The sequence below is a fragment of the Sceloporus undulatus genome, chromosome 4, assembly GCF_019175285.1.
Source record: "Sceloporus undulatus isolate JIND9_A2432 ecotype Alabama chromosome 4, SceUnd_v1.1, whole genome shotgun sequence".
Classification (NCBI taxonomy): Eukaryota; Metazoa; Chordata; class Lepidosauria; order Squamata; family Phrynosomatidae; genus Sceloporus; species Sceloporus undulatus.
Window position 1 is genome coordinate 119,185,528 of NC_056525.1, and position 25,315 is coordinate 119,210,842.

At 38.5% G+C, this 25,315-nt stretch overlaps 1 protein-coding gene across 1 annotated transcript in view; it reads right to left on the minus strand.

Annotated features, from left to right (window-relative positions):
• Window positions 1-25,315, minus strand: part of HMCN1 (hemicentin 1) — a 275,643-nt gene that overhangs the window by 50,888 nt on the left and 199,440 nt on the right. The window contains 19 exon segments of the mRNA XM_042463441.1: window positions 257-413; window positions 937-1,064; window positions 3,774-3,918; window positions 6,301-6,442; window positions 6,896-7,032; window positions 8,476-8,557; window positions 8,698-8,894; window positions 10,039-10,317; window positions 10,536-10,633; window positions 11,815-11,998; window positions 15,366-15,490; window positions 16,980-17,139; window positions 17,470-17,619; window positions 18,281-18,412; window positions 19,037-19,118; window positions 19,985-20,187; window positions 20,331-20,444; window positions 21,359-21,520; window positions 24,957-25,053. Of these exon segments, the coding sequence (XP_042319375.1) occupies window positions 257-413; window positions 937-1,064; window positions 3,774-3,918; window positions 6,301-6,442; window positions 6,896-7,032; window positions 8,476-8,557; window positions 8,698-8,894; window positions 10,039-10,317; window positions 10,536-10,633; window positions 11,815-11,998; window positions 15,366-15,490; window positions 16,980-17,139; window positions 17,470-17,619; window positions 18,281-18,412; window positions 19,037-19,118; window positions 19,985-20,187; window positions 20,331-20,444; window positions 21,359-21,520; window positions 24,957-25,053 (2,774 nt within the window).

Here is a 25,315-nt window from a genome sequence, read left to right on the forward strand (position 1 = left end):
AATTTCCATATAAACCAGGAACATAGCCAGGATTTTGGGAAGGGGGGGTCCAGACTAAGTGCCACCATTATAATGGGGCTTGGGTGCGGCGGCGCAGTAGCACGCACCATTCATTTTTCTAATGGAAGGGGGGGTCCGGATCCCAAGAACACCCCCCTGGCTACGTCCCTGTATAAACTGTATTAAAATGAGTCAAATTTCGGACTGCTTGGCTCTGGACAAATGATAATAAATAAAAATAAATAGTGTCTTTCACCTGAATGAGTTCTGATTCTGATCCACATTAAGGAGGTGTCCGTTCCTCTTCCAGACTATTGTGGGTTTAGGAATTCCTGTGGTTTCACATGGCAGGGTGGTCTGGACATTCACAGTGACTGTAATGTTGACAGGCCCAGGAGCAACTGATGGAGGAACTAAGATTTTAAAAAACATAAAACATGACACATCAGTTTATTAGGCAGGCCAGTCTACACTCAGGTAATGTTTATCATATGGGAACAATGCATTTGCTTATTTCTTTGTTACATTTATATGATGCCTTTCTTCTGGAGTGGGACTCAAGGCAGCTTCCAGAAACAACAAATTTAAAAAAAATTTAAAATCACATTTTAAAACCATAAAAAATCCCCATATACAAATCATTTAAAAACAATACAAAAGTTAAAAACACACACCTTAATATTCCTTGTTTAACCATTAAAAACCTGCTTAAACAAAAATGCCTTTGCCTACTGGCAAAGGAAGGCAAGGAGAAAACCAGCCTAGCCTCCAGAGGGAGAGAGCAGCCATTAAAAAAGCTCTTACTCATGTCCTCACCTATAGTGACTTCCCCACATAGCAGCAATGGACATGAGTTCAGAAGAATTAAGGCCACAGTTTTCAGTGTAACTAAATCCTTCCTACGGGGCACGTTTATCTGTAGTAGTCCATACCTACCATGGACATGGAAATCAATTCGCTTGCGCTCAGTACCAGCAACATTGGTTGCCATACAAAGATAGCGTCCGGTGTCTGTCATGTGTGCTGAATGTATATGAAGGGATCCATTGTTTGACACTGAATATCTAAAAGAAGACACAGAGGATTTAAAACTAATGCACACAAGCAAAGTAGATTTTTTCTATTTATTGCATCTTTTCCCCACCACACAAATAAAGTTTCCATTTCCAATAGAAAATCAACCTTTTAAAAAACAAATACTGGTAGGCTACATAAAGGAATAATGCATAGTGAGCTTGCACATTCAAGCTTTTAAAACACAAGTGTGGGGCATATAATCTGTTCTTGTTGTGACATATAGATTTTGGAATACACACACAGAGAAATAGAACATATGTATTTGGTAATCTGAATATCTTTCTGTAGCTGTACACAAAATGTTACACGAAAATTAAGAAGCCACCCTAAAGGCCTTTAAAAATCTTAAAGTGCCTAATTATTTAAGAATTCAAACTAAGATTTTCACAGGTTACCTGTACTTATGGAAACAGGTACTCAGACTCCTCTGAAAAATTAGTCCACGACAAAGCAAAGTAGAAAGTAACTCTAAGGAAGAATACCTATTAAGAAATTCTAAAATCATCCATAACTGAGCAATGGTAGAATGATGACATGGGACCCAGAGGAGTATCACTGCTTGGTTAAATTTGACTTCAACATATCAGTATGTTCAATCTTATGAAACGTAACTTTCCAAACTCTGATCCTAAATATGCTTTCTCTAGGAAAAAACCCCCACTGAATATCTAGCTAGTGTCTGCTAGACCTCAGTTTGAAAGCTCTTTCTTTCAAAGTAAAAACTATGAAAGTCCAAAATGAATCCTAAGTCTTCCAGCCATGGATTTTCCCTTGGGAGCTTCCCGTTTCTAACAGCGGCCAGTCAAACATCTCTGGGGAGCTTACAAGCAGAGAAATAATGCAGTTTCCTTCCATGTTTGCCCCCAGCCATAGTACCCAGATTTAAAGTACAAATGCTTTTGACAATTTTGATTAGAATTTCACAAAGAAAGGTAAATGAAAAAGTATTATAATTTGTAATAAGCAGCTGCTGCCTTCTGGGAGTTTTTATATGCGTTTTTTTTATCCAAAGCTAAGAGAAGTACCCTGTTTCACTGGCGATTTTGTTTTAATGGCTATCATCCCAGTCTTCTCTTCCTTCTGCTAGCTCCACTTTACTTCTCACAGGTCTTGCTCTCTCTGTAACCTGACATTGGTTGAGCTTCTCTACAGAACTTAGCAATAGTACTTACATTTCTATACCCCTTTATAGTGCTAGGCACTCTCTAAGTGATTTACAATGTGTTAACCAATTGCCCCCAAGATACTAAGTACTCATACTTGACAAAAGGATGGAAGTCTGAGTCAACCTCCATCCTCTCAATCTTCCCTAAACACTTACAAGACATCAAGAATTTATCCACGTTGCTCTCAGGATTGCTATACTCTAATTCCCAAATCCAAATATGCATACTATACCAATTATTTGCTCATTATCCAAATCATATGGGATTGGAAAGATGTTAAGCAACACTTTTCTCCAGTGTAATGCATAAAATACTGTACCATACTGTAAAATATTGTGCAAAAATGTTAGCGCACATTTTTGTGCAAAAAGAACTTTTCACAAATGATTTTTTTCTGAAGAAAATGTCCCAAAGTACACAGCAATCCAAAAATTGTGCAAAAGCTCTAATAAATTAAATTAAACAATACCACCCACATGTACCTTTCCTCTATGTGGCAGGATCTTGGCCAAGAAATTTTACTTACTCAAAGGCAATGAATATTCATCCTTTTCATTTTGTTCACCATTTTGTCAGGGTTTTTCCCCTCCTGCTCCCCCCCTGCATAAAAAACTTCTTGTGTTCCATATTTTTAATTTAATTTGCATATCAGAGATTGAGTCCCACAAAAGGTGCAAAAATCTTTTTTTTTGAATGAGTGATATAATGTACATTGACATCTATACCTCCATCGCCATTAAATACAGAGACTAAAATGATGTAATTGCACCAATGCATATCCTATTGGCACAATGCTACTCACCTGACTCAGGATAAGGGCTATGATAAGGATTACTGTAATGCAGAGAAAGTGCTGTTTCTGGTCAAAAAGCACTTTGCAATGTGAAGTATTAGTATTCGTGGCAATTACTCTTTATAATAATATCAATGTTATTATAATTAAGCAATGCCTCTCTAAATGCCTCTCTGGAGTACATTTCCTCTGAGAAATGAACTGGCCTACCTCTGGGGAAATGGACAGGACACCAATTGTCTCTGAACATGCATAGAAAGCTTTGGGGAAAATGCACGTATTTCTCTATGGAGAAGTATTATTTTTCTGTACATAAAAATGTTATTTACTGCACAAACCCAAAAGCATAGAATAAGTCCTGAATTGTAAAAATTCTTATCAGTCCAGGATTCTTCTTGTCAGGAATTTTCAACACTCGGGAAACACAGTTGTTGTTGTTGTTGTTTTGAAAAATTTCAAATATTCTTCCTATCCCTTGCAAAGAAATGCAGCCCAAGCCCACAGTGTCATAAATCAATGAAAATGTCAGACAGCTAACCATTCTAGTATCCAGGCCACATCTTTTGTGCCAACAGTCTAGTGCCTGTACCCCAATCCCAAACAAATCCAAATTAATTGTTTCGTTACCTACATATAAGAAGTTCCACCAAAAGTGTGGGTGCAACTTGAAAACTGCAAACACCATCTAGAGTTGGTACCACAGAATGTCTGTTTTCTCATTGGCAACTAATCATTACCTGGTATTATTTCCAGCAAGAAGAGATCCATCTTTCCTCCATGAAATTCTTGGAGGTGGAGTACCTTCCGCAACACATTCCAAGACAGCAAACATATTAATATTCACAGTCATAGTCTCAGGGCCACCTTTGATTGTAGGAGCAACTATATAAAGGAAGAATCCCAGAAAAGACTGAGGAAATGTGAGCTTCCACCTCCCACAATACTTAGGAAAACAATATCTATGACTGTTTTAGGCCATAAAAGATGACACTAAGACTTTAGAGTACTTAGCACTGCACACTGTATAAAACTGCACTGCACTCCCAGCTGCCAAGGTTTATGTGCTTCAGCATTGCTTTAAAAGAAAAAAATATATGTAAATCTCTATTGCATTTTGTTTTTCAGATGTGCGTGTTGCATGAATATGTAACTTAGTACACAACGCAGTCATACAAGTGTACTCAGAAATAAGTCCTATTGACTTCAATGGAGCTTGCTACCAAGTTTGTAAGAATTAGACTGAAACTTCAATTTGACAATTAGTGCATATATCAATATTTTGCTAATCTTTGCCCAGAGAATCTTGGATATCGAAGCCCAAAAGGATATAGCCTCCTTTAGCAATGTAGGTAACTTAAAATGGCTGAGCCAATTTAAACGCTCTTTTCAAAGAGCAAATTATCTAAAAATACAAATGCCAAAATACCTGAGGGAGGCATTTACTAGAGCTAGATGTGACCAGCTTGACACCATGGTAAGATATGGAAGATTCAATGGTATTCCTTACAATGAGCGAATCTGTATCTGTGGAGACCGAGAAATTGAGGATTTAACTCATATTTTGTTCCAGTGTAATTTGTACCAACAGGAAAGAGATCAGTATCTTGGCCCCTATATCAAAAGAACAATGTTTTGGGATACCCATGTCAAAATCTTTTACTTCATGAGTGGCCAAGATTCAAAAATATCTATTATCACAGCTCGGCTTTTATGTAAAGTCATACAGTCGAGAGTTAGATATGTGGGGTCAATTGGGATAAAGTGCAGAGGTGATGAAGAATTCTGATGTGTGATGCTCATGTTCAATTTTATTACCTTATGTATTATCATTATCATCTTAATACATTTGTTTTTATTTTATTTTTTACCCATTTTTGTATCTTGAACCTGTGGTGTAGGTTTTTATGATCAGTTTTATAACAATGTCTCATTTTTAGGTACTGTACTTTTAATGTACTTATATTGTTTTACAGCCATACAGTACTCTATATACATTTTAGTGTCCACATTATTACATTTTAGTTCTTTTCTATTTGCTTTGGAATTTCTATAGGATTTTATAGTGTGTTTTACTTGTTATTTTGTGTTATTTTGAAATGGCCTAAGGGCTAATCAATAAATCTGATTTTAAAAAAAGATGCTAATCTTTGCCCTTTAGTTTATCTGATATTTGACACAATAGCCATCTTTTCACAGAACAATTTTCACTTGGCAGATTTTATCTGCATTATTGCACTCTCCCTGCTCAATTTTCATTTGAAAAGCAGTGCACAGGAAGCTTTAAAATAATTCTCCTCTCAGGAGCTTCCTAGAACGGTTAGTTTGCTTTAAAATAAAGTGAAATGCAAAGGATAGTCACAAATTTTCTCTTCCTTGATCAGACAGAATGCCTTGACATATTGAAACATCATGTCAAAATATATTGACAACCATCATGAGATAGATAGATAGATAGATAGATAGATAGATAGATAGATAGATAGATAGATAGATAGATAGATAGATAGATAGATTTATTTATTTGGTCCCTTCACAGCAACAAGGAGCCCTGGTGGCGCAGTGGTTAAATGCCTGTACTGCAGCCATTCACTCAAGACCACAAGGTTGCGAGTTCAAGACCAGCAAAAGGGCCCAAGCTCGACTCAGGCTTGCATCCTTCCGAGGTCGCTAAAATGAGTACCCAGACTGTTGGGGGCAAATTAGCTTACTTGCTAATTAGCTTACTTGCTGTTCACCGCTATGATCTTTGGAATAGCGGTATATAAATAAAACAAATTATTATTATTATTAAGGTTCCAGCCCTTCATTTTGGCATAAAATACATGTGTGGGGTGTATGTGTGTGTGCCAATGACAGGCCCTCAAATAAAAAATGCCCTACATCCAGACTAGTAGCAAGTTGTGGAGAGGTTACACTGGGATATTTTCCTACACACTAAGTCATTTTATATGAAGAACGTGAACCTACAGCTCTTAAAGTAATATATTGAAACAAAAGTTGCTCCACAAGATTCCATTGATTATGTTGTTTATATTCAATATATGGAAGAATAATTTCAGAGACACAAAGGTTATTTATGTAGGTGTTGGTTCTCACTGGCACATAAGAAAGTCATAATTTTTGAGAAAAATATATTTCCACCATGAAGTAAACAGATCACAATCTATATAGTGTCTTTCTTTCTTTCTGGAATCTAATCACTCATGTATTCACTCATGTGAACGCCGAACAAAACTACATAGAAAAGATATATTATTTTCTTACCATGTACAGACAGTATAAACTCTCTTTTCATTTGGCCTGCGATATTACTTGCAACACAGGTATAGCTTCCCTTATCACTGAGGTCAGCATTATTGAGTTGCAGGTATCTTCCACTAGATAAAATGCGAACTCGAGGAGTTGCCTGAGAAGAGAATTTTTCGATGCTGAAAATAATTTCAACAACATAGAGTATCCAGAATAGCCTGCTTCATAGGATAGGGAAGAAGAGCAGGTAAATAAAGTATATTATATTATTATTTACTGACAACATTGATATCCCACTCTTCTTATATCATAGGACTTAGGTTGATTGACATGGGGTTCACAGATGGTTTCTCATCCAGGCACTAACTGGAACCAGACCTGCTTATCTTTAGTAAAATGGTACTTTGGTACTCCTCTATGCACAGCCTAATATACGTTGATTTTGACAACATAGTTTGTACATGTAAATCAGAGATATACAAAGTGAATGAATCAGACTTACTATATGTTAAACTTGCTACTGGTAGCCAGAAACGAGCCAGGCTGGCACAATCCTTATCCTCCAGCCTACATAAAGCTTCTTCACTTACAAAGGGTTATGCACAATTACCTGCAAAATCTCTCCATCTTTCAGCCATGTAATCATAGGAGGAGGCACTGCATCTGATTTGCACTCAAGTATAACCTGTCTATTCTGCAACACGCTGAGATGGTGAGGATTGCTTGTGCCAGCTATATTAGGGGGAACTGTCAGAAAAATAAATTCACAATTAATTTCATCAATAAATATATAAGTTAGTTAGAAGGGAGTTTGCAAATGTTGAATAGCCTTAGGACACTGAGCATCAATGAAATTTATTTTGTTGTAGTTGTAGTTGTTTGCCTTCAAGTCATTTACAATTTATGGCAACCCTAAAACAAATCTGGGGACGCAGTGGCTCAGCAATTAAGACACTGACTCTGAGGATTTCAAAATTGGCAGTTCATGGCCCAGGCACCATGTGGCTGTGAGCTCCCATCACTAGTCCTAGCTTTTGCCAACCTAGCAGTTCGAAACCATGTAAAAGTGCAAGCGGATAAATAGGTACCACTTTGGTGGGAAGGTAACAGTCTTCTGTGCAGTCCTGCTGGCCACATGATCACAAAGTCGTCTTTGACAGCACTGGCTCTGTGGCTTATTAAAGGAGATTAGCACCACCCCCTACAGTTGAACGTGACTTGACAACCTTGTCAAAGGGGAATACCTTTGCCTTACCTTTAAGGCAAATCTATCATGGGTTCTCTGGGACTGAGAGTATGTGATTAACACAAAGTCAACTAGTGGGTTTCCATGACAGCAGTTCTCAAAATGAAATCTATCTCTTGTGAAAGTTCTGCAGCTGCTTTTAGGAGAGGAACTCACACAACCGTTTCCGCATCTTCAAGCCTACGACATGGCTTTTTGGCATGCCATCACTTATGCACATTGACATCAAAGCTATCACAAGCTAGCCACAGGCTTGAAATGATTATGACGGACAGCTTTACTGGATTGGTAGATCTTCTTTGAAGCAACTTTGTTATTGACAAATACTAATTGAAGCACTGAGAACTAGCATGGCGTAGTGGTTTGGGCACTGGACAAGGATTCTGGAGACCAGGGTTCAAATTCCCACTTGCCCATGGAAACCCATTAGGTGACCTTGCACAAGTCTCAATCTTTCATCTGCAAAGGAAGGCAACGGCAAAACTCTTCTGAAGAAACGTGACTCCCATGATAGGTTCACTTTAGGATCACCATAAGTCAGAAATGACTTGAAGGCAAACAACAGAATATTCTCAATGTTTACACGTTTTCCGGTCAGGTAAATGGTCCATTTTCTTTTCACGAATCTTTGTGACACTTTGTAATAAATATAGTAAATTTATAAATGGCAGTTAATTGTTTAGGTTTTAAATGAATATAAAAGACTCCCTTCTTTTACATTCTTCTGCTATTTTATTATACTCCCTTCCCAAGAGAAAGAATAGCGAAACAGCACAAAGCAAACAGAACTAATTGAGAATTATATTCAGTGTTCTTCAACATTTTCCAGGGCTGTTTAATAATTTTCAGCCTCAAAAACAGATGAGTAAAGATTACAAAACTGAAAATATGCTTTATAAACACTGAGAGATATCTTCCTCCTGCTTTTTCCAAATGAATCCTACCATGTACTCTCACTAGATATTCTTTGTCATCATCTCCTGCAGGGCTAGAAGCCAAACATGTGTATCTTCCTGTGTCTTCCACCTGAAAGACAACAAAACAATATCAGATAAAAACAAAACTTATCTAAATTGAATTGAATTGAATTATCAAAGCTGATTATGGTTGTAAACCCATTTGGCTGCAACAGTTATGTATTTAATTGTGGATTTAATTTTTGTTACCTGAGCACTAGATATTCGAAGGACCTCGCCTCCTCTTAGGATATGGATATCATCAGTCTGGGGTAATGGGCGCCCATCCTTCATCCATGTAATTTTGGGGACTGGAATACCATCAGAAATACAGAAGAGCTCCAATGGGTTGTTAATCACTATAGAAATTTCTTCAGGATGACCTGATCCATTAATACGAGGGGGTTCTGGAGAAGAAGATGGCAAAACTTCCATCAAACAAACATGTATCCAAAGGTTATGAGAAAGACATAGTAAGAAGCTACAGAGAAGCTATTCCAATACTCTTGATGTCTGACTCAGCCCTATTTGTTGGACTTTAGCTACTACTACCTCTAGCTAGCTGCATATAGTCAAAATGGATGACAAAATATCACATGATGACAGATCTTCCCACAGAAAAGCCAATCATCTGTAGATATCAGTAAAGATTTTTTATGTTTTCAATATTTTCCTATAGTAGAAGCCACCCTTGGGTCTAAATCTAATTACTTATTCTAGCTAGAGAAAGGTCACTTAGATGCATTCTGGACGGGCCCTATGGGGCACCGTCATTATGCGTGAGGGGCGGTGCTTCCTGACACGCCTTGCCCCTCGCGCGTAACAATGTCAAAATGGCGGCGGCACCGCATACAGATGGGTGCCGCCATTTTGACGCCAAGGACGCACAGTGTCCGGATGTCGCGCACCGGAAATGGTGCTGCAAGTGCACACCTTGCGCCTTGCAGCAACTCTTCCGGGGCCCAGGAAGAAGTGCATTTTGGCGCTTCTTTGTTGCCACGCCCGGGAACCGCACGGTTTGGCTGCTGCAGTTCCCGGATGCAGCAACCGGCAGCGGCACGAGACCACCCGTTTTGGGCGGTCTGTAATGCACCTTAATCAAGCATTTACATAGATGCTCATTTACCATTAAAGAACTCTAGCAATTGGGACTAAGGGGCTCAACACACAGCCCCTAAGGGGTGGTTCCATACCACCCCTGGAAGCACTGGATTAGGATCACAGCAACTGGACACTGTGGCCCGATCTGTCCTTTCCAGGGAGCCAAAAGAAGCCTCAAAAAGCAGCTTCTTTTTGTGCCATGGAAAGGGCACCCTAGCCACTGCCACCACGGCTTTACTCCACTTCTTCAGCAGTTGAGGATAATGTGACTTGGAGGGGAGGACTCTCATTCATAGGATCACCATGGGTCAAAGTCAACTCAAAGACAGTTAACAACAAAAATTCACAAACAAAACCTTATTTAGAGCCGCAGTTTTAGAAGAAGACAGCTGTAACTAGCCATGCCTCCAGGATCTTTAAACTATTGAATTAATCTTCAAAAATTCTTACCTAGTACTTTAAGAGTAAAGTGTTTGTTGACTTCCCCAGCTTCATTAGATGCTATACAGGTGTATCTACCCGTGTCATCAGCCTCTGATTTTGCTATATGAAGACCCATTTGTTGGTTTTCCAAAGTCACATGGGAACCAAGTCTTAAAGGCTGGCCATCTTTAAGCCATGACATATGAGGTGCTGGTGTTCCATCAGCCAAACACACCAAAGAGGCTGGATTCCCTTGTACAACAACTACTTCTTCGGTTCCTCCAGTATTGTCAATGCTTGGTGGTACTGCAGAGAAACGTCATGGTGATAATTGATAGTATTAACCCAATATGGAATTTTAAACACAAAGCTTTAAGTAATTCTACATGTGACTTTTCATTTTAAAAAAATCATACTAAATTTAATAGCACATACACCAGGAAACTGGGTATAGCATGAACACCTTAAGAAATTAACTCACAGAAATGTAATCATTTCACTTTATAATATATAGAGGGGCTTACCATAGACATGAAGGCTATAATGCTTATTGTCTACACCAGCTCTGTTGGAGGCTACACATGTGTACATGCCAACATCAGCTATCTGTGTTCTTACAATTCTGGAAGACACAACCATGAACATTTCCTGGAATATCACAACATAACATGGCCCACTCACTTTCACCACTTGCACAGGGTTCTAATCTTACACACTACCCAATAAAGCTTTTCGTCAGGTATCAAGAGTCTCATGAATACATGAAATCTATGGTGTAGGAGCATCTGATAAGGGTCAGTTGTAAAGTTCAGTAACTTCCCTTGGCCAGAGAGTCCTAGAAATTGTTGTTGTGCTGTTGTTGTGTGCCTTGAGTGTTGGAATACAACTCTGGAAATTAAGGTTCAACTCCCTACTTGTGCATGGAAACTGACTGGGTTAACTTAGGCAAGGCACATTCTCTCAGTCTCTGAGGGAGGCAAAGGCAAGCCCACCTGAATAAATCTTGCCAAAAAAACATGATAGGTTCTCGTTACGGTTGCCATAAGTCAGAAACAACTTGAAGGCACACAACAACTTTTTCATTAGAGGTCTTCAGTAGACATAGGAAGATCCTGTGAGCTCTGCTGGCTTTGGGCAGCAGTGGGGGTTAATCAGTTCATGGGTGACACCCTCTCCAGAAATACAGAAGTAGACATTCTCCACAGTTGCACCTCAGCCTGCCCTTCTAGGGAGAAACAAATTGCAAAGGTTTACCAAACTAATATCTTTCAACTCAAGCAGGTTTTGGCAACTGACTGAAGTACTGATGGATGGAACACTTTAATAGGGATTGTTTTAGAGCTTCCTTCTTGTGCTTTAAAATTATTTTTAATTCAGTTGTTGTTTTATTATGATGATCTCACAGAACCATGGAGTTTGAAGGGACCATAAGGGCCATTCAGTCTCACCCCCTGCCATGCAGGAATACACAATCAAAGCACTCCTGACAGATGGCCATTCAGTCTCTGTCTAAAAACGTCCAAAGAAGGAGACTCCACCACTTTCTGTAAAGTTTAGTATAAAACACCCATTCCTCAATCCACTGACATGGAACAACCTGTTGTTACAGAACCCTACAAAATAACAGTTCATGTAAAATTGCTGTTGAATATTGGGTGTCAGCACTCAATAGTATAGAAATCTTCCATCTACTTCTCATGAATAGTCCTACCTCTTGGGATTGTTACTCAGAACAGGCAGAGATTTCTTCCCAACACAAGACTGAAACTGAGCACAAAAGAACAGAAATCGTGGAAACATTACCTGAGAATATGTCCTGCTGAGAGTAACCTGACGTGTGATGAGATAGAGAGAGGTAGACCATTCTTCAACCAATTTATCTGTGGTGGTGGAGTACCCACAGCTTGGCATTCAATGTTTATTGAAGTGTCCAGTAAAGCTGTTAGGGCCTCAGGCTCATCCTTATTGTTAGTTATAATGGGTGGAACTAAATATTGCAACCAAATGGGGTAATGAGAAAAAAATATTTATTTATGGCATTTGTACAATGCATTTGTTAACAAACTCTCAGAGCAACTTATACTCAAAATAAAAACAATATAGCATGATAAAAATAAAATCAGGAAAACCACAAATCAAAAACACATTGCTAAAAATAACACTAAATGGCAGTAGCAGGATAAAAGACATTTTCAAGATGACATTCTGCAAGACAGTGCTGCTGCATAGAATTATCCCCAGTGTCATCTGAAAGTGACAAAGGCAAGTGGAACCACTTTAGGAGGCTGATTTTGGGCACCACATTTAAAAGGGCCTGTCTGCGGTGCCCAGAAGACACTTCTGACAGGAGGAAGACTAGGAACAGCAGGTTCAGCTTTGTTATCAGGTAGACTAAAGACACTCCCAAAAGCAGACACTTCCAGGGAACAAGGAGCAAGGTGTTGGGGGAGAAAATTGTGTGCCACGTAGATGACCCTGCATGCCTTAAACCAGCATGCTGCAGTCAAGGTGTAGTGCAGGATGTTAGCGCTGTTAAAGAATAAATTCAGCTGCCAATCCAGTCAGGTTTTGTACCTGGGAACTGGTAACAGTGGAACTTGTTTTTTTGCTTCATGTAGCCCAGTGTCTTCGGATAGGATCTTGGATTAGGGCGTCATTAGAGGAAAAGTTGTTAGGCAGGCTCATAAGCTAATATTACTATTCTTGGCAAAGTAGTTCACCTGGTGCTGAACCTCAAGACTACCATAATACTGTTTCTCTGATCCAAAGAAACATTCCCCACACTATTCCAAATGAAATAATATCCAAATGTCTGAATCCGAACCTCCACTCCACCTCTTGGAGCTATTCCCTTGGCCAAATCATGCTGAATTTTGTTATAAATCTATCACAGAATTGTGTCTTTGGCCAGAAAGCAGTTCCTGTTCAATCCATCAAAGGAGACACAAAAGATAACCATTGTGCTTTAATTTTTATCATCTCTATCCTGCTGTTACCTTCTCTCCTCTCCAGATGACTGATCAGAATTTGGCAAAGGTTCAGTAACAAAACCAGAACCTCACAACAGGGAAGGCTTCACAATTATTTCAATGTGGGCTTAGGCAAAGTATTATTTATAAATGGGTACCTCAGTATAAGGTGTAGGTAACCTAGTAATATCTAGGTGTTTGGACTATAACGCCCCTAATCCCTGACCATGGCCCACACTGAGTATAAGTACTATAGTTTAAAAATTTGGAGATTGCTACAGTATATTACCTACCATTGTCAAATGAATGGACTAATGAGGAAAATAAAATACAAAATGCACACTACCTATACGTATTTCTTACAACTCAAAAATGTTTTTGACAAGACTGCCAGGGAGCAAATCAAACTCTATGTTCTGTCTAAATTGTATCACTGTTATACCCTCAGTTACCAGGAACTGAAAAAACATTTGTAATTATTAAAGTATCTCAATTACATGTAATGAAAAAGTAACTTGTTGCAGTGTCCACTTTACATGCAACTTGTTACTTCAAAACTCTAGTCCCCATCACATGGTCATGTCTAATGGCTGTGTGATGATAATGCTGGTATTAAGAAGAAAAACAGCCACATTTTTAAGTCAGAGAAGAGCAGCAAACTACAGTGGTGCCTCGGGTTACGAAAATAATTCGTTCCGCGGCCGCTTTCGTAACCCGAAAAGCCTTTGTAAGCCGAAAACCCATAGGCGCTAATGGGGAAAAAAGCCGCGGCTCTGCCGCGGCTCCATTTAAAATAGCGCCGGAGTTTTTTCGTAACCCGAAAAAACTTTCGTAACCCGAAACAATAAATCCCTATGGGATTTTTTCGTATCCTGAAAAATTCGTAACCTGGGTATTTCGTATCCCGAGGTACCACTGTAATACAAAACCTACAAACATTAAGATGTATATTTGGAAACACTTCAGATTCACCCCTCCTTCAGATGCTGCTCTTGGAATCTTTTCCTATGCACAATTAAATTATCATTATTAATATTAAGGACATGTTGGACTATAAAGAAAAGATTATTCTTTTTAAAAAGTGTAGATAACAAATGAATCAGACACTTGTATTTCCCAAAGCCTAGTAGTTGACAACTTATAGAAGTGCCAAGGGCCAAAAAGGGGAAAAATATGTTGATGGATTTGAATTCTGGCTGAACTAAAACCACTTTACAGAATTATTATTATGAGGAATGAATATTATTGATGACTTTTCAGCATACACCCATTTCTGGAAGACTGAACACTTGCATCGATTTTCAAGTAGCCACTGAGTTTCCACCCTACAAGGACATGACACATCATTTAGGACCCACTAATTCTGCAGACCTTTGTAACTAACTACAACTCCCATAATCCCTAGCCAATGACCATACTGCAGCTTGTGGCTGTTATGGACCAAAACATATGAAGGCCACCAGCTTGCCCACCACTCTGACAGACATATAATCCAAAAGAGATAAAATACAAAATGGTTGATGTCCCACACTTATTTCTTCTTCAGGTTACTTGTCCCCTGGGAGAGTAATATGGAGGTATAAGAGTATGGACCCCATATAATTTGTCATGAGCTATATCATATCCCTCCCACATTGCCCCAGCAATTCCACAAGAAGCAAGGAACAGCTGAAACATGCTTCAGGTGGAGCAGTGGTAAATTTATTTGAGGTTTAAAGAAAAATCTATGGAGTCACACACGGTTTGTAGGTTGTATGTTGCCCATCCCTTTCGCCAGGCTTGCTTGGAACTAGTACAGGTCCTTCTGCTAGGGCTACATGACACAGAAGTAGCTCAACTTTCCCTTAAGCTCATTTATATACAGTACTTCAGTCATTTGGAAATTAACAGTTCCATGAATTTGCCTTGCTCTAAACCACTTTTCTTAAATAAGAATTTCTACATATTTTCCCTTGTAAAATGCATGGATTCACATAGAATGTGAAAAGTGTGGTTAAGTTTTCAAAATGGAAATTATTGGTTTATAAGAGATTCATTTTAAAAAAAAAAAGTGCTTCTGCTTTCTGGTTGCGTTGTTAGCACCAAGATATCAATTTATAAGGTCTCAAACTTGTATTATTAAGAAACAGGCATGCAGGGTAAGATTTTTAATAACTTTATCAAGTACATAACAGAGACACAAAGTCTTCAAGATCCGAAAACCTAAAGGCTCGTACATTAACTCCAAAAGATTTTTTGTAATTCTAGAAAAGGTTGAATGCGCCACACCTATTTATTTAACTGTTGGTTCATTGTTTAACATAAGTAATGCTTATGTCCACATAAGACCTTGATGACTTCTTCTTCCTCTGCAAAGCAGAAAAGACTCTATAAGAGAAAACTTACCATATACATTCACATTGAAAATTCTGTCTTCTTCCCCTGCAGGATTGGTAGCAACACAAGTATATTTCCCCACATCACTTGCAAGGGCTTTAAAAATGGTCAATAAGCTGCCATCTGGAGCCAGGCTAGAATAAGAAATCACAGAACAATTTAGTTTATAATCAAGTCCTTATGCATTCACCTTAGCACCATGGCAAATGTGCCTGAATATAAGACCTTAGGTTTTGGGATTCAAACATTGTCCAAGATGCTGTTTAGTGTCTGTGAAATGCAAAGTTCAGCTGGTGGCAGCAATGACTTTCAGGTGGCTGTTCTGGCTCCCATTTCAGCCATGCAGTGGAGCTGTGCCCATTGCACAGTTGGTATGTGGGGAACTTAAAGTATACAATAGTCAATGTTGGTTTAATACCCAATTGGATTCTGCCCAGTATAATAATTAAGTGGAATAAAAAGTTAGAATGAAGAACAAACTTGTTCAGACTTCCTATCAGTCAATCATGCCCTCCCTCGGTGGCTTCCATATAACTGAAGTGATAAATGTGCGCTAGATTTTAGTAAAAAGGAGCTATACAAGTTTTTTTTTTAGTTGCTGTGTGCCTGCCTTCAAATCATTTCCTACTCATGGCGACTCTAAGGTAAACCTATCACAGGGTTTTCTGGGGCTGAGAGTCTGTGATTTTGCCAGTGTCACCCCAGTGGGTTTCCATGGCTGAGCAAGGAATTGAATTGTGATCTCCAGAGTCATAGTGCAAAGCTCAGGCCACGACAGCATGCTGGCTCTTCCTAAACCCCAACACAGGTTTATCACCTTGGATAACTTCTTTAGAGTTTAGAGTAAAATCCCATCCCCCTGAAAGTTTCAAATTGGTCATACTGCCTTACTGCACTTTTGCTGCTTTTTACTTTAGTATTACGACCTTTTATTCTATTTCATTGTTTATGACCTTTATAAAAAAATATGATTTTTTAATCTTTTAAATAAACAGCATACTAAATAAAGAAAAGAAGACAACTTTTCTTCTTGTAATATCTATCTTTCTGCATCATTTTAAAGTTTTATTTAAAAAAAGATAACATCATTTCTGCATCATTTAAAATGTGATAATTCTCATAATGATACTTAATATTTAAATGGCACAGAAGAGTGCTCAAATTATTACCAAGAATGATTTGCCTATACTGATATGTTTATGCTTGTTTTGTTGCAGTTGCAAAAATGTGTGACCAGTGTAGTTAAAGGACTCATGTAATTTTTAAATAAAGTGGTCCTTCCACATTTACTGGGTTTTGCAGTGAAGGACGCCCATGAATATGGAAAAACTGCAAACACCTCTCTAGGAATCTCCAGGTCCTCCGGGGCAATTCTATGGTCAACATCTGCCACAAGTTGACTGTAGAATCATGTTTGAGGACTCATAAATGCCTAGAAAAGTGTATTCTCTAGGAACTTCTAGGTTCTCCAATACAATTCTATGGTCCACTTCTGGCATAGTTGCACTGGAGGACCTGGAGGTTTCTAGAGAACAGTCAAAGCCGCAAATGTGAAGGGCCAGCTGTAATTCTGTTAAGCCTTTCTTCCCATTGAGTTTAGAATGACAGAATTCAACACTTAACCTTATCCGCTGGGATTCATCACTACCAACTGGTTTTCCATCTTTCAGCCACTGAATTACAGGCTTGGGAATTCCCTTGGCCTTACAGGAAAGCTGGATGTCTTCCCCATGGAGAACACTGACTTCACTTGGCATTTCAGACCCAGCAATATCCGGGGGAACTTTAGAAAGAAAAAAGTATTAGCCAGATAATGAGAGGTGGGAGAAGGAACATGCACTCACAGAAGGGAATCAGGTGTGCTTTAGAAAACAACCCTCACTGCTGTCTGGGAGAAGTTACTCAAGTTTGGGTTTTAAAAACATGTACTCAAGAAAGAGCAAAGATTGGATGAAGGTAGGAAGGGGAGTGTTCTCATTTCCAAAGTGCCAGTGCTAAAGTGGATTATGCCAACTTTTAAAATTAGGATATTTATCTGTAAAGTGCTTTGGAGCTTTTGTATAAAAATAAGTTGAAAAGGCTTGAGAACACACATATGCACACATATAAGTACCTTGAACAGAAAGCACATAAAATTTCTGAGCTTTGCCTTCGACATTTGAAGCGATGCAGGAATAGTTTCCATTATCTGAATATTGGGACCTTGCAATTTGCAGCTTGCTGCCTCCTGACAAAATATGCATTTCAAGCGAGGCAGAGTTCTCTGAATGAAGAGAAGCAAAACAAAATTAGCACCATGTTGTTGTTCTTGTTGTTAAGATACGTCTAGCACACCCTATATTAAAGATCTCAGGAATGCTTACAAAAAGTATTAAAACAAGCCATACAATTTAAAACAATAAAATAATTAAACATATTAAACTGCAGTGACAAGTTAAGATAGATTTTAATTTTAAAAAAATTGTATTTGACAGTATGTATAATTTTCAGATTTATACAAATAGAGTCACTTTCACTTCACATATATAAATCTTTGTTTAAAATTAATAACCAACAGCCATATGTTCAACATATATTACAGGTAGCGAACATGGAGCTTGCACTGTCCTTTTGTTTCTACAACAGATAACAGATCCAATATTTTTAAGTACCCTGAGGAAGACTTAGGAGGAGAGCAAGCTTATCACTACTAAATCACTTGTAAAAATTCCAGCTGTTTCAGTCAGGTTAGGCTTGCTCTGGTACAGCAATATAATATTTCTGTTAGAAAGTAAAACAAGAGAAAGAGGAATGTTTTCAACTTGTGTTCTAATAGGTAGTTGTCCTGTTGTGTTTCCACTTAATGTACTTTTCATTTTTAATCTAGAAAGACTGTACAAGCAATTATTTTACAACAACAAAAATGAGTTGCACTAATGCGTTACCAAGCGGCTTTCCATTCTTGAGCCATGTTATGGTTGGTGGAGGAATTCCAGTAGCATCACATGTAAAGGTTACAGGGTTACTGATAGTTTCATTGATCCACTCTTGCTCAGAGCCTTCAATGGTGGGTGGTACTGTGGATGAGAAGAGTACACACACACATACAAAATTACTAAAAAAACACAACATGGCTGGTCTTAGAAACCAAGGCGGGATACATTTCCTCCGCGCGGGAGCTGCAGCAGCCAAACCACGCGGCTCCCGCGCGGAGCAAAAAAGAAGCTCCATTTCGGAGCTTCTTTTTGTGGCGTCTTTATGACGTCGCGAGGCGCCGCTGGCGCATTCACGACGTCATAGGCGCCGTGACACGTCTGGACGCTATGCGTTCAGTACGTAAACATGGCGGCCCCGATGTGGAAGGGGTGCCACCATGTTGTACGTATTCTATACGTACTAGGGTTAGGGGGGTGCGGAAGCACCGCCCCTTCCTAACCCTAGTACGTATAGAATACGTACTATATGGCGGTTTGTATCCCGCCCAAGATTATCAGAATGGATGGGAACTGAACTCTGTGATCTGTCCCTTTCTACACTACACAATAGTCTTTTGTCCTGCTGTCACCAGAAGCAGCAAGAAAAGTACAGAAGCACCCACTGCAAGGTTAGAGCTGAAAACAAATAGCCCTGACATATCTCTCTCTGCTCTTAATATGAAAGCCACTCTCTCAGTTAACTCACTTGGAGTTCATACAGCTTACCATGAACATTAAGATGGAAATTCTTGTCATCGCGTCCTGCAATGTTTATTGCCTTACATACATATTGACCTGTATCAGACACCTGAGAACGTAAAAAGAAAAAATGATATGCAAGCATACGTTTCTCGATAATTTGAAAATGCAAACAAAATTCTGACTTGTATTATAACCTGCATTGTGTTAAAAGGCTCAGTGCAAAATCCCACAAAAACTGAACTGAGTTGCCACTAAGAATTGAACAGAGCTTCTTTTCAGCCTACGTTTTTGTTCCTGAATATGTAGACAGACCATTTACAAAAATCAGCTGGCATGAAATACAAACTGAAAATAAGCAAGAGGTGTACAATTTTTTCCAGGTATGTTAGTGTTTAGCAATTACAGCAATTGATTAAAAGATCCAGTCTGTCATGCAAACAGTCAACAGAGTGGAGAGGGTGAAGAGATGTCAGCAGAGGCACAGACTGAATTTAGCTCCCAGAGTGGTTTTGTGGAACCAATTTATCTTCATTAATCCAACAATAAGAAAAAAAAAACCCTAATAAGAGGTGTGATTAAAAGGCTTTTTATATAAACAGAATTAGTTGAAAACTGGCTTATTATCACTTTTTAACCTTTTGCCATATTACTTTTTTGTTGCAATTTAAGGACAGTTTGATATCCCTGAGGAGGGTTAGCCCTGGTTAGTATTTGGATGGGAGACGTCCAAAGAATACCTGGTACTGTTGGCTATATTTCAGAGGAAGATTCTGGGAAAACCACTTTTGAGTATTTCTTGCCTAAGAAAACTCTATGAAATTCATGGTGTCTTCATGAGTCAATAGGCAAATTGAAGGCACATGCGTGTTTGCATGTGCCACACACACACACTTAAGATCCCTTTAGTTATTAGTGGCAAAAAATGAGCTATATATGTAAACGAAAGCAAAGGAATAGAATAAATGTATATACCTCAGCAGCCTTGATATGAAGCATTTGTCCATCTGCTATGATCCCCACATTAGATGAAACAGTGATCATGCGCCCATTTTTATACCAGGTGATGACAGGAGGTGGAACAGCATTGGATTCACACTCTAAGGTAACTGACATTCCCAGTCTCACATTTACAACTGACAGAGCTGTGCCACTATGGTCTTTAATACTCGGGGGAACTTTTGAGGTAGAGGGAACAAAAGAAAAAAGGTGGGATTAAAAAAAAAAATCCAGCAGGAGGAATTGCTACATTAAGAAGAGTTATTAGATATTAATATTGATTTTTTTCAAGTTCTCTTATTTTAAGGATATAGAAACATACCATAAACAGTAAGGAAGCTCCTTCTCCTGCTTTCTCCAGCAGTGTTTCTAGCTATGCAAACATATTCTCCACCATCAGACAGACGTGCCCTAGGAATCTGCAGGGTGCGACCACCTGAAATTGTACAAAGATGACAAAATTGTTGAAACAGGTCATTATAACATTGTTATTCTACTTGTTATATCTATTTATAGCCAGTTCCCCCCCCAAATTGGGACACAAAGCAGCTTACAAATTAAAAGAACTATACAATATGAAAAACCCAAGGTCTTTTGCAGAAAATCTACTGTTTCCACAAAAAATCTCACGTACATTTCTGCACAAAAATAACAGTGGTTAATTGCACAGATTTCCTGCCTCCATATTATTCTTTCTGATCAGGTTTCTAAAATGTTAGGGAGCCTGTTTTTCAGCTGGGAAAAGAACAATGGCAAATATTCTTCCAATTCCTGGAAGATAGTCAGGCTTTTTGTGTCTCTTTTTATATCAGTTGTGAGAAATAGAAGGAATTAAAAAACCTTCCCCCCCCCTTATATTATCATCTTTCCTTAATGCCCCTTTTTATTCAAAGCACGTCCTCAACATTGTCTCTCTCATTTTGTCTTCAATTGTCCATTTTAACTGTTGGAATGATTAACAGTTGTCACATGAGCCCCTATGTCTAAATTTTGGGAGGCTCAAACATAAATGTTTCCAAAAATGCTGGGAATAGGACAAAAGAACCATTCATTTTTTAGAAAGATAACAAGAAAGTACTGTAAGCTACCCAGCTAGCTGTTCCAAACAGATATAAAACTTTCCTTCCAATCTGAGCCAGTTTCTTGAAATTATTTAAGAACCAGTAATGTTTTTAAAACATTTAAGAATATATAATGCCAAATGTATTTTGGTGAAATATGCAAAGGAGATATGCATTTTGAACAGAAATACATTAAACATACTTTTGGCCTTATCTATATTTCTTGTCAGCCCTGTTAAGATAAAGGGGCAAAGAATGCCTCTGTAGAAAAACAGCACAGTTTGCTTACCAGGTATGATAAGAGCATTTGTATTCAAGCTGAGTGGTTTTCCATTCTTGAGCCAACTGAGGTCAGGAGGTGGAAAGCCAGTAACCTCACAAGTCAAGGAGATGAAGTTATTCACCACAACAGTCAGGTTCCCAGGATTAATGCCAACAATATTTGGAGGAACTGTCAAAAGATAATAGGCTGAAAGTTTGCAGTTTTGCTTATAGAAACAGTTTTTGTGGGGGGTTCGGGATATGTGGCAGTGTTCTGGAAGAGTTTATTCCTGACATTACCCAGCGTCTGTGAAGATGCCAACCACAGATGCTGGTGAAATGTCAGGGGTAAACTTATCCAGAACATGGCCACACAGCCCAAAGGGCCCACAAAAAACTATGGATGCTGGTCATGAAAGTCTTTGACTTCACACTAAATTTCATTATTCAATTTCTAGTATTTTTATTCTACTATAAAACTGGATGCTGCTTCATACTGAAGGATGCCCCAAGTGGTCTCAGAACTTTATACCCTTGTATCTTGCAATTGATAAAACAACCTCCAGAAGTTTCTATGACGATAGGACATTTTTCATTTTGATCAAGATTTGGCTAACTAGCAAAGAATGGATTGCCAGCACTTCTAAATTTATATCAATATTTGCCACATATATATTATGGAACACCGTAAGCATCCAGTGAAAAGTACACATATAGTGTATCATATCCTATGTCACTTTGCATTTCTGTACAAATTTATTTTTAAAAAAGACCTCAGACTACTCTGTGTCAGAGGACAAATGTAAGAATAACTGGGAGAAGGATACATTGAAAGTTATACAGTGAGAGAAATCAATAACAAACACTTCAGTTTGTTGCTATTGACATGCCCATAGGTCTATACTAATTCAACTGACTGGTAAATAATTTAATTAATACCAATTATCTATAAAAGGCCATTCTTCTCAGATCATATTAACACAACTGAGTGGCATTAATGTCTTGAAAAATTGATAATAGGAGGAAAGAAAGTAAGCATTTATAAGGACATACCAAGAAGGATACATGGAAAGAGACACAAATATAGATTTCTGACAAAGTTATTAACAAAGAAAAAGGTGGAATACAAACGGGAAAAATCTCTAACACAGATATCAGAGCACTAGGGATGTAATTCTTAATTAATTTTCTTCTCACAGCAAGCAATTAGTAACTTTAGGAATTTTCTGCCCACTTTAAGAAAGCCTTTGAAAGGCACACAGTTTCTGAAGCCTATTCACAATTCAGAACAAATTCCACACAAAATTCACACACGATTAATTTTAAAACAATACTTTCTGCAAGGGAAAAAAATAGCTGCAAAATTATTATTTTTCGATGTAGAAATAGCTGTTTCTAGTACAAAAAAAGGCCTTCTGTGCAGAACAACATTTGAATTTTGTGCAAAATAAGTCCCTAATTACAGCATTTTGTGCAGAAATAGGCTTTTTCAGTGCAGAAAATAATATTTATGTGCAGAAAATTGTGTGACCTGGCAGAAAATGCTGTGCCCTGTTGTGTGGTCTTACTCTTTCCCTACTGCTTTCCACCTTATCAAGCATTAATGTCTTTTCTAATGCATTATGTCTTGTTGTGATATTCCAAAGCATGACAAAACACAGTTTGATTTGCTCTTCATTCCATTTGTTTGTCTTTTTGGGAGTTCATGGTATCCATATAGTTCTAGTCCAGCACCACATTCCAAATACACTGGTCCCCCGGGTTACGAAATACCCAGGTTACGAAATTTTCGGGATACGAATAAATCCCATAGGGATTTATTGTTTCGGCTTACGAAGGTTTTTTCGGGTTACGAAAAAACCCCGCCGCTTTTTTAAATGGAGCCGCGGCGCAGCCGCGGCTTTTCCCCATTAGCGCCTATGGGCTATTCGGCTTACGAAGTATCCCGGGTTACGAAAGCAGCGGCGGAACGAATTAATTTCGTAACCCGGGGTACCAGTGTACGTTGATTCTCTTCCTATCAGCTGTCCAGCTTTCACAACCACACATAGAAATTAGAAATATTATGACATCGCCAAATTTATGTATTTGCACTTGAGAATTTTGTCTAGTTCTTTTATAGCTCACCTTCCAAGCCTAATCTTGTTGTGATTTCTTTACTACAATCTCCATTTCAATTTATGACTGAACCAAGGTAAAGAAAATCTTTAACGACAGTGGATCTTCATATCGGTGGGCTGGCAATCCATAGATTCTCACATCCCATATTATCCAATGGTAGTGCGGGTGGGTGCACAGACATGTTGCTGTCACTGAATAATATGGGACGTGGCTGTCCATGTTTTTTGCAAAGGGTCTGGGATGTTTTCATCATTTACTTTAATGTTGTGTGAATTGTTTCTGGTCATTATTTTTGTTTTCCTAACGTTCAACACCAACATCACTTTCACACTTTCTCACTTGATTTTCCTCAATAGCTGCTCCATTTTTTAAACTACAGTCCGTCCTCGCCTTACGCGTTCCAGATCCCTCCGCATAAGGCGAATTCCGCCTATGCTCAAGCCCCATTGGAAACATGCACGGCACGGCGGCACAGGTGCAATTGAATGGGACGTGCTGCCCCTTCTGCCCCGCACGCGTGCTGCGGCTTGAGCGCGTATGCTCAAGGCCGCGTATGGCGCGGGCGCACTGTATTTTCTGCTAGTAGAATTATGTCATCTGCTTATTGGAAATTGTTGACATTCTTTCCTCAAATTTTCACACCTCCTTCTTCCTAATCTAATCCATCTTTCTGTATATATTTAGTATATAGGATGATATAATCAGCCATGTCTGACCTGTTTTACCAATCGGAAACCATTCTGGTTCTCCATATTCTGTCTTTGTACTGAGTACAGACTACACATCAAGATAATCAAATGTTGTTGCACAAATGTTGAGGCACATTCATTTCTTTAGGAGTGGTTCATAGTTTTTCATGATCTATACCGGTGGTCCCCAAACTGTGTCCTTTAAGAGATTTTGGACTTTAGCTCCCAGAACCCTCAGCCATATTGGCCAATAGTCTGGGATGCTGGGAATTGAAGTCCAAAATCCCTTAAAGGGCACAGGATGGGGACCACTAATCTACATAATCAAAGGCTTTGCTATAATCTATAAAGAAAAGGCTGGTTTTCTTTAGAAATTCTTTGATGCACCCAGTTATCCAACATGTGTTTTCAATCTGATCTCTAGTGTCCTTTCCTTTTCTAAACCCATGTTTGACATCTGGTACTTCTCATTCCATATATGATAGAAGTCCTTTTTGTAAAATTTTGAGCATCACATGGTCATCATGTGTGATTAATGCTACAGTTAGTTACTGCGTCCCCTTTCTTGAGATCTGATACAAAGGAACAAAGAGACTTGCTTAAATAAATGTGATATTTCTCTCCTTGTGCTCTGAATAATCTCAGGAACTATAGTCTTCGTTGTTTGAATACAGACTTTAGCCCCCTGCTGAAACAATGCCTCGACTGCCAATTGATCCATCTTTAAGTACAGTTAACATTTTTCTGGTATTTTATTTGTTTTTGTGAACACACAGTAAGGCAATAAGTAATCATAATAGAAATCAGTAATCTTACCATGGACATTAAGATTAAAATATTTTTTGGCACTTCCTGCCATGTTCTCCACAAGACAGACATATCTGCCTGTATCAGCTATTTGAGAACTGAGGATCTAAAAAAAGAAGATAAATGAGAATTTCAGAGTTCCTTTTCTTCCAAAAGCTGGTATACATTTTATAGTACAACAAGTAAGAGGAGAATAATTGTTTATATGGATGATTACATATAGTTGAACATTTAGTGTGTGTGTGTGTGTGTGTGTGTGTGTGTGTATACTTACTATCCATCTCCCAGTCACACTGCACACACTATTTTTTAGCATAAACATTTCATTCCCAAGAGTATCTTCTTGTTGTCTTTACCACATGAATGAG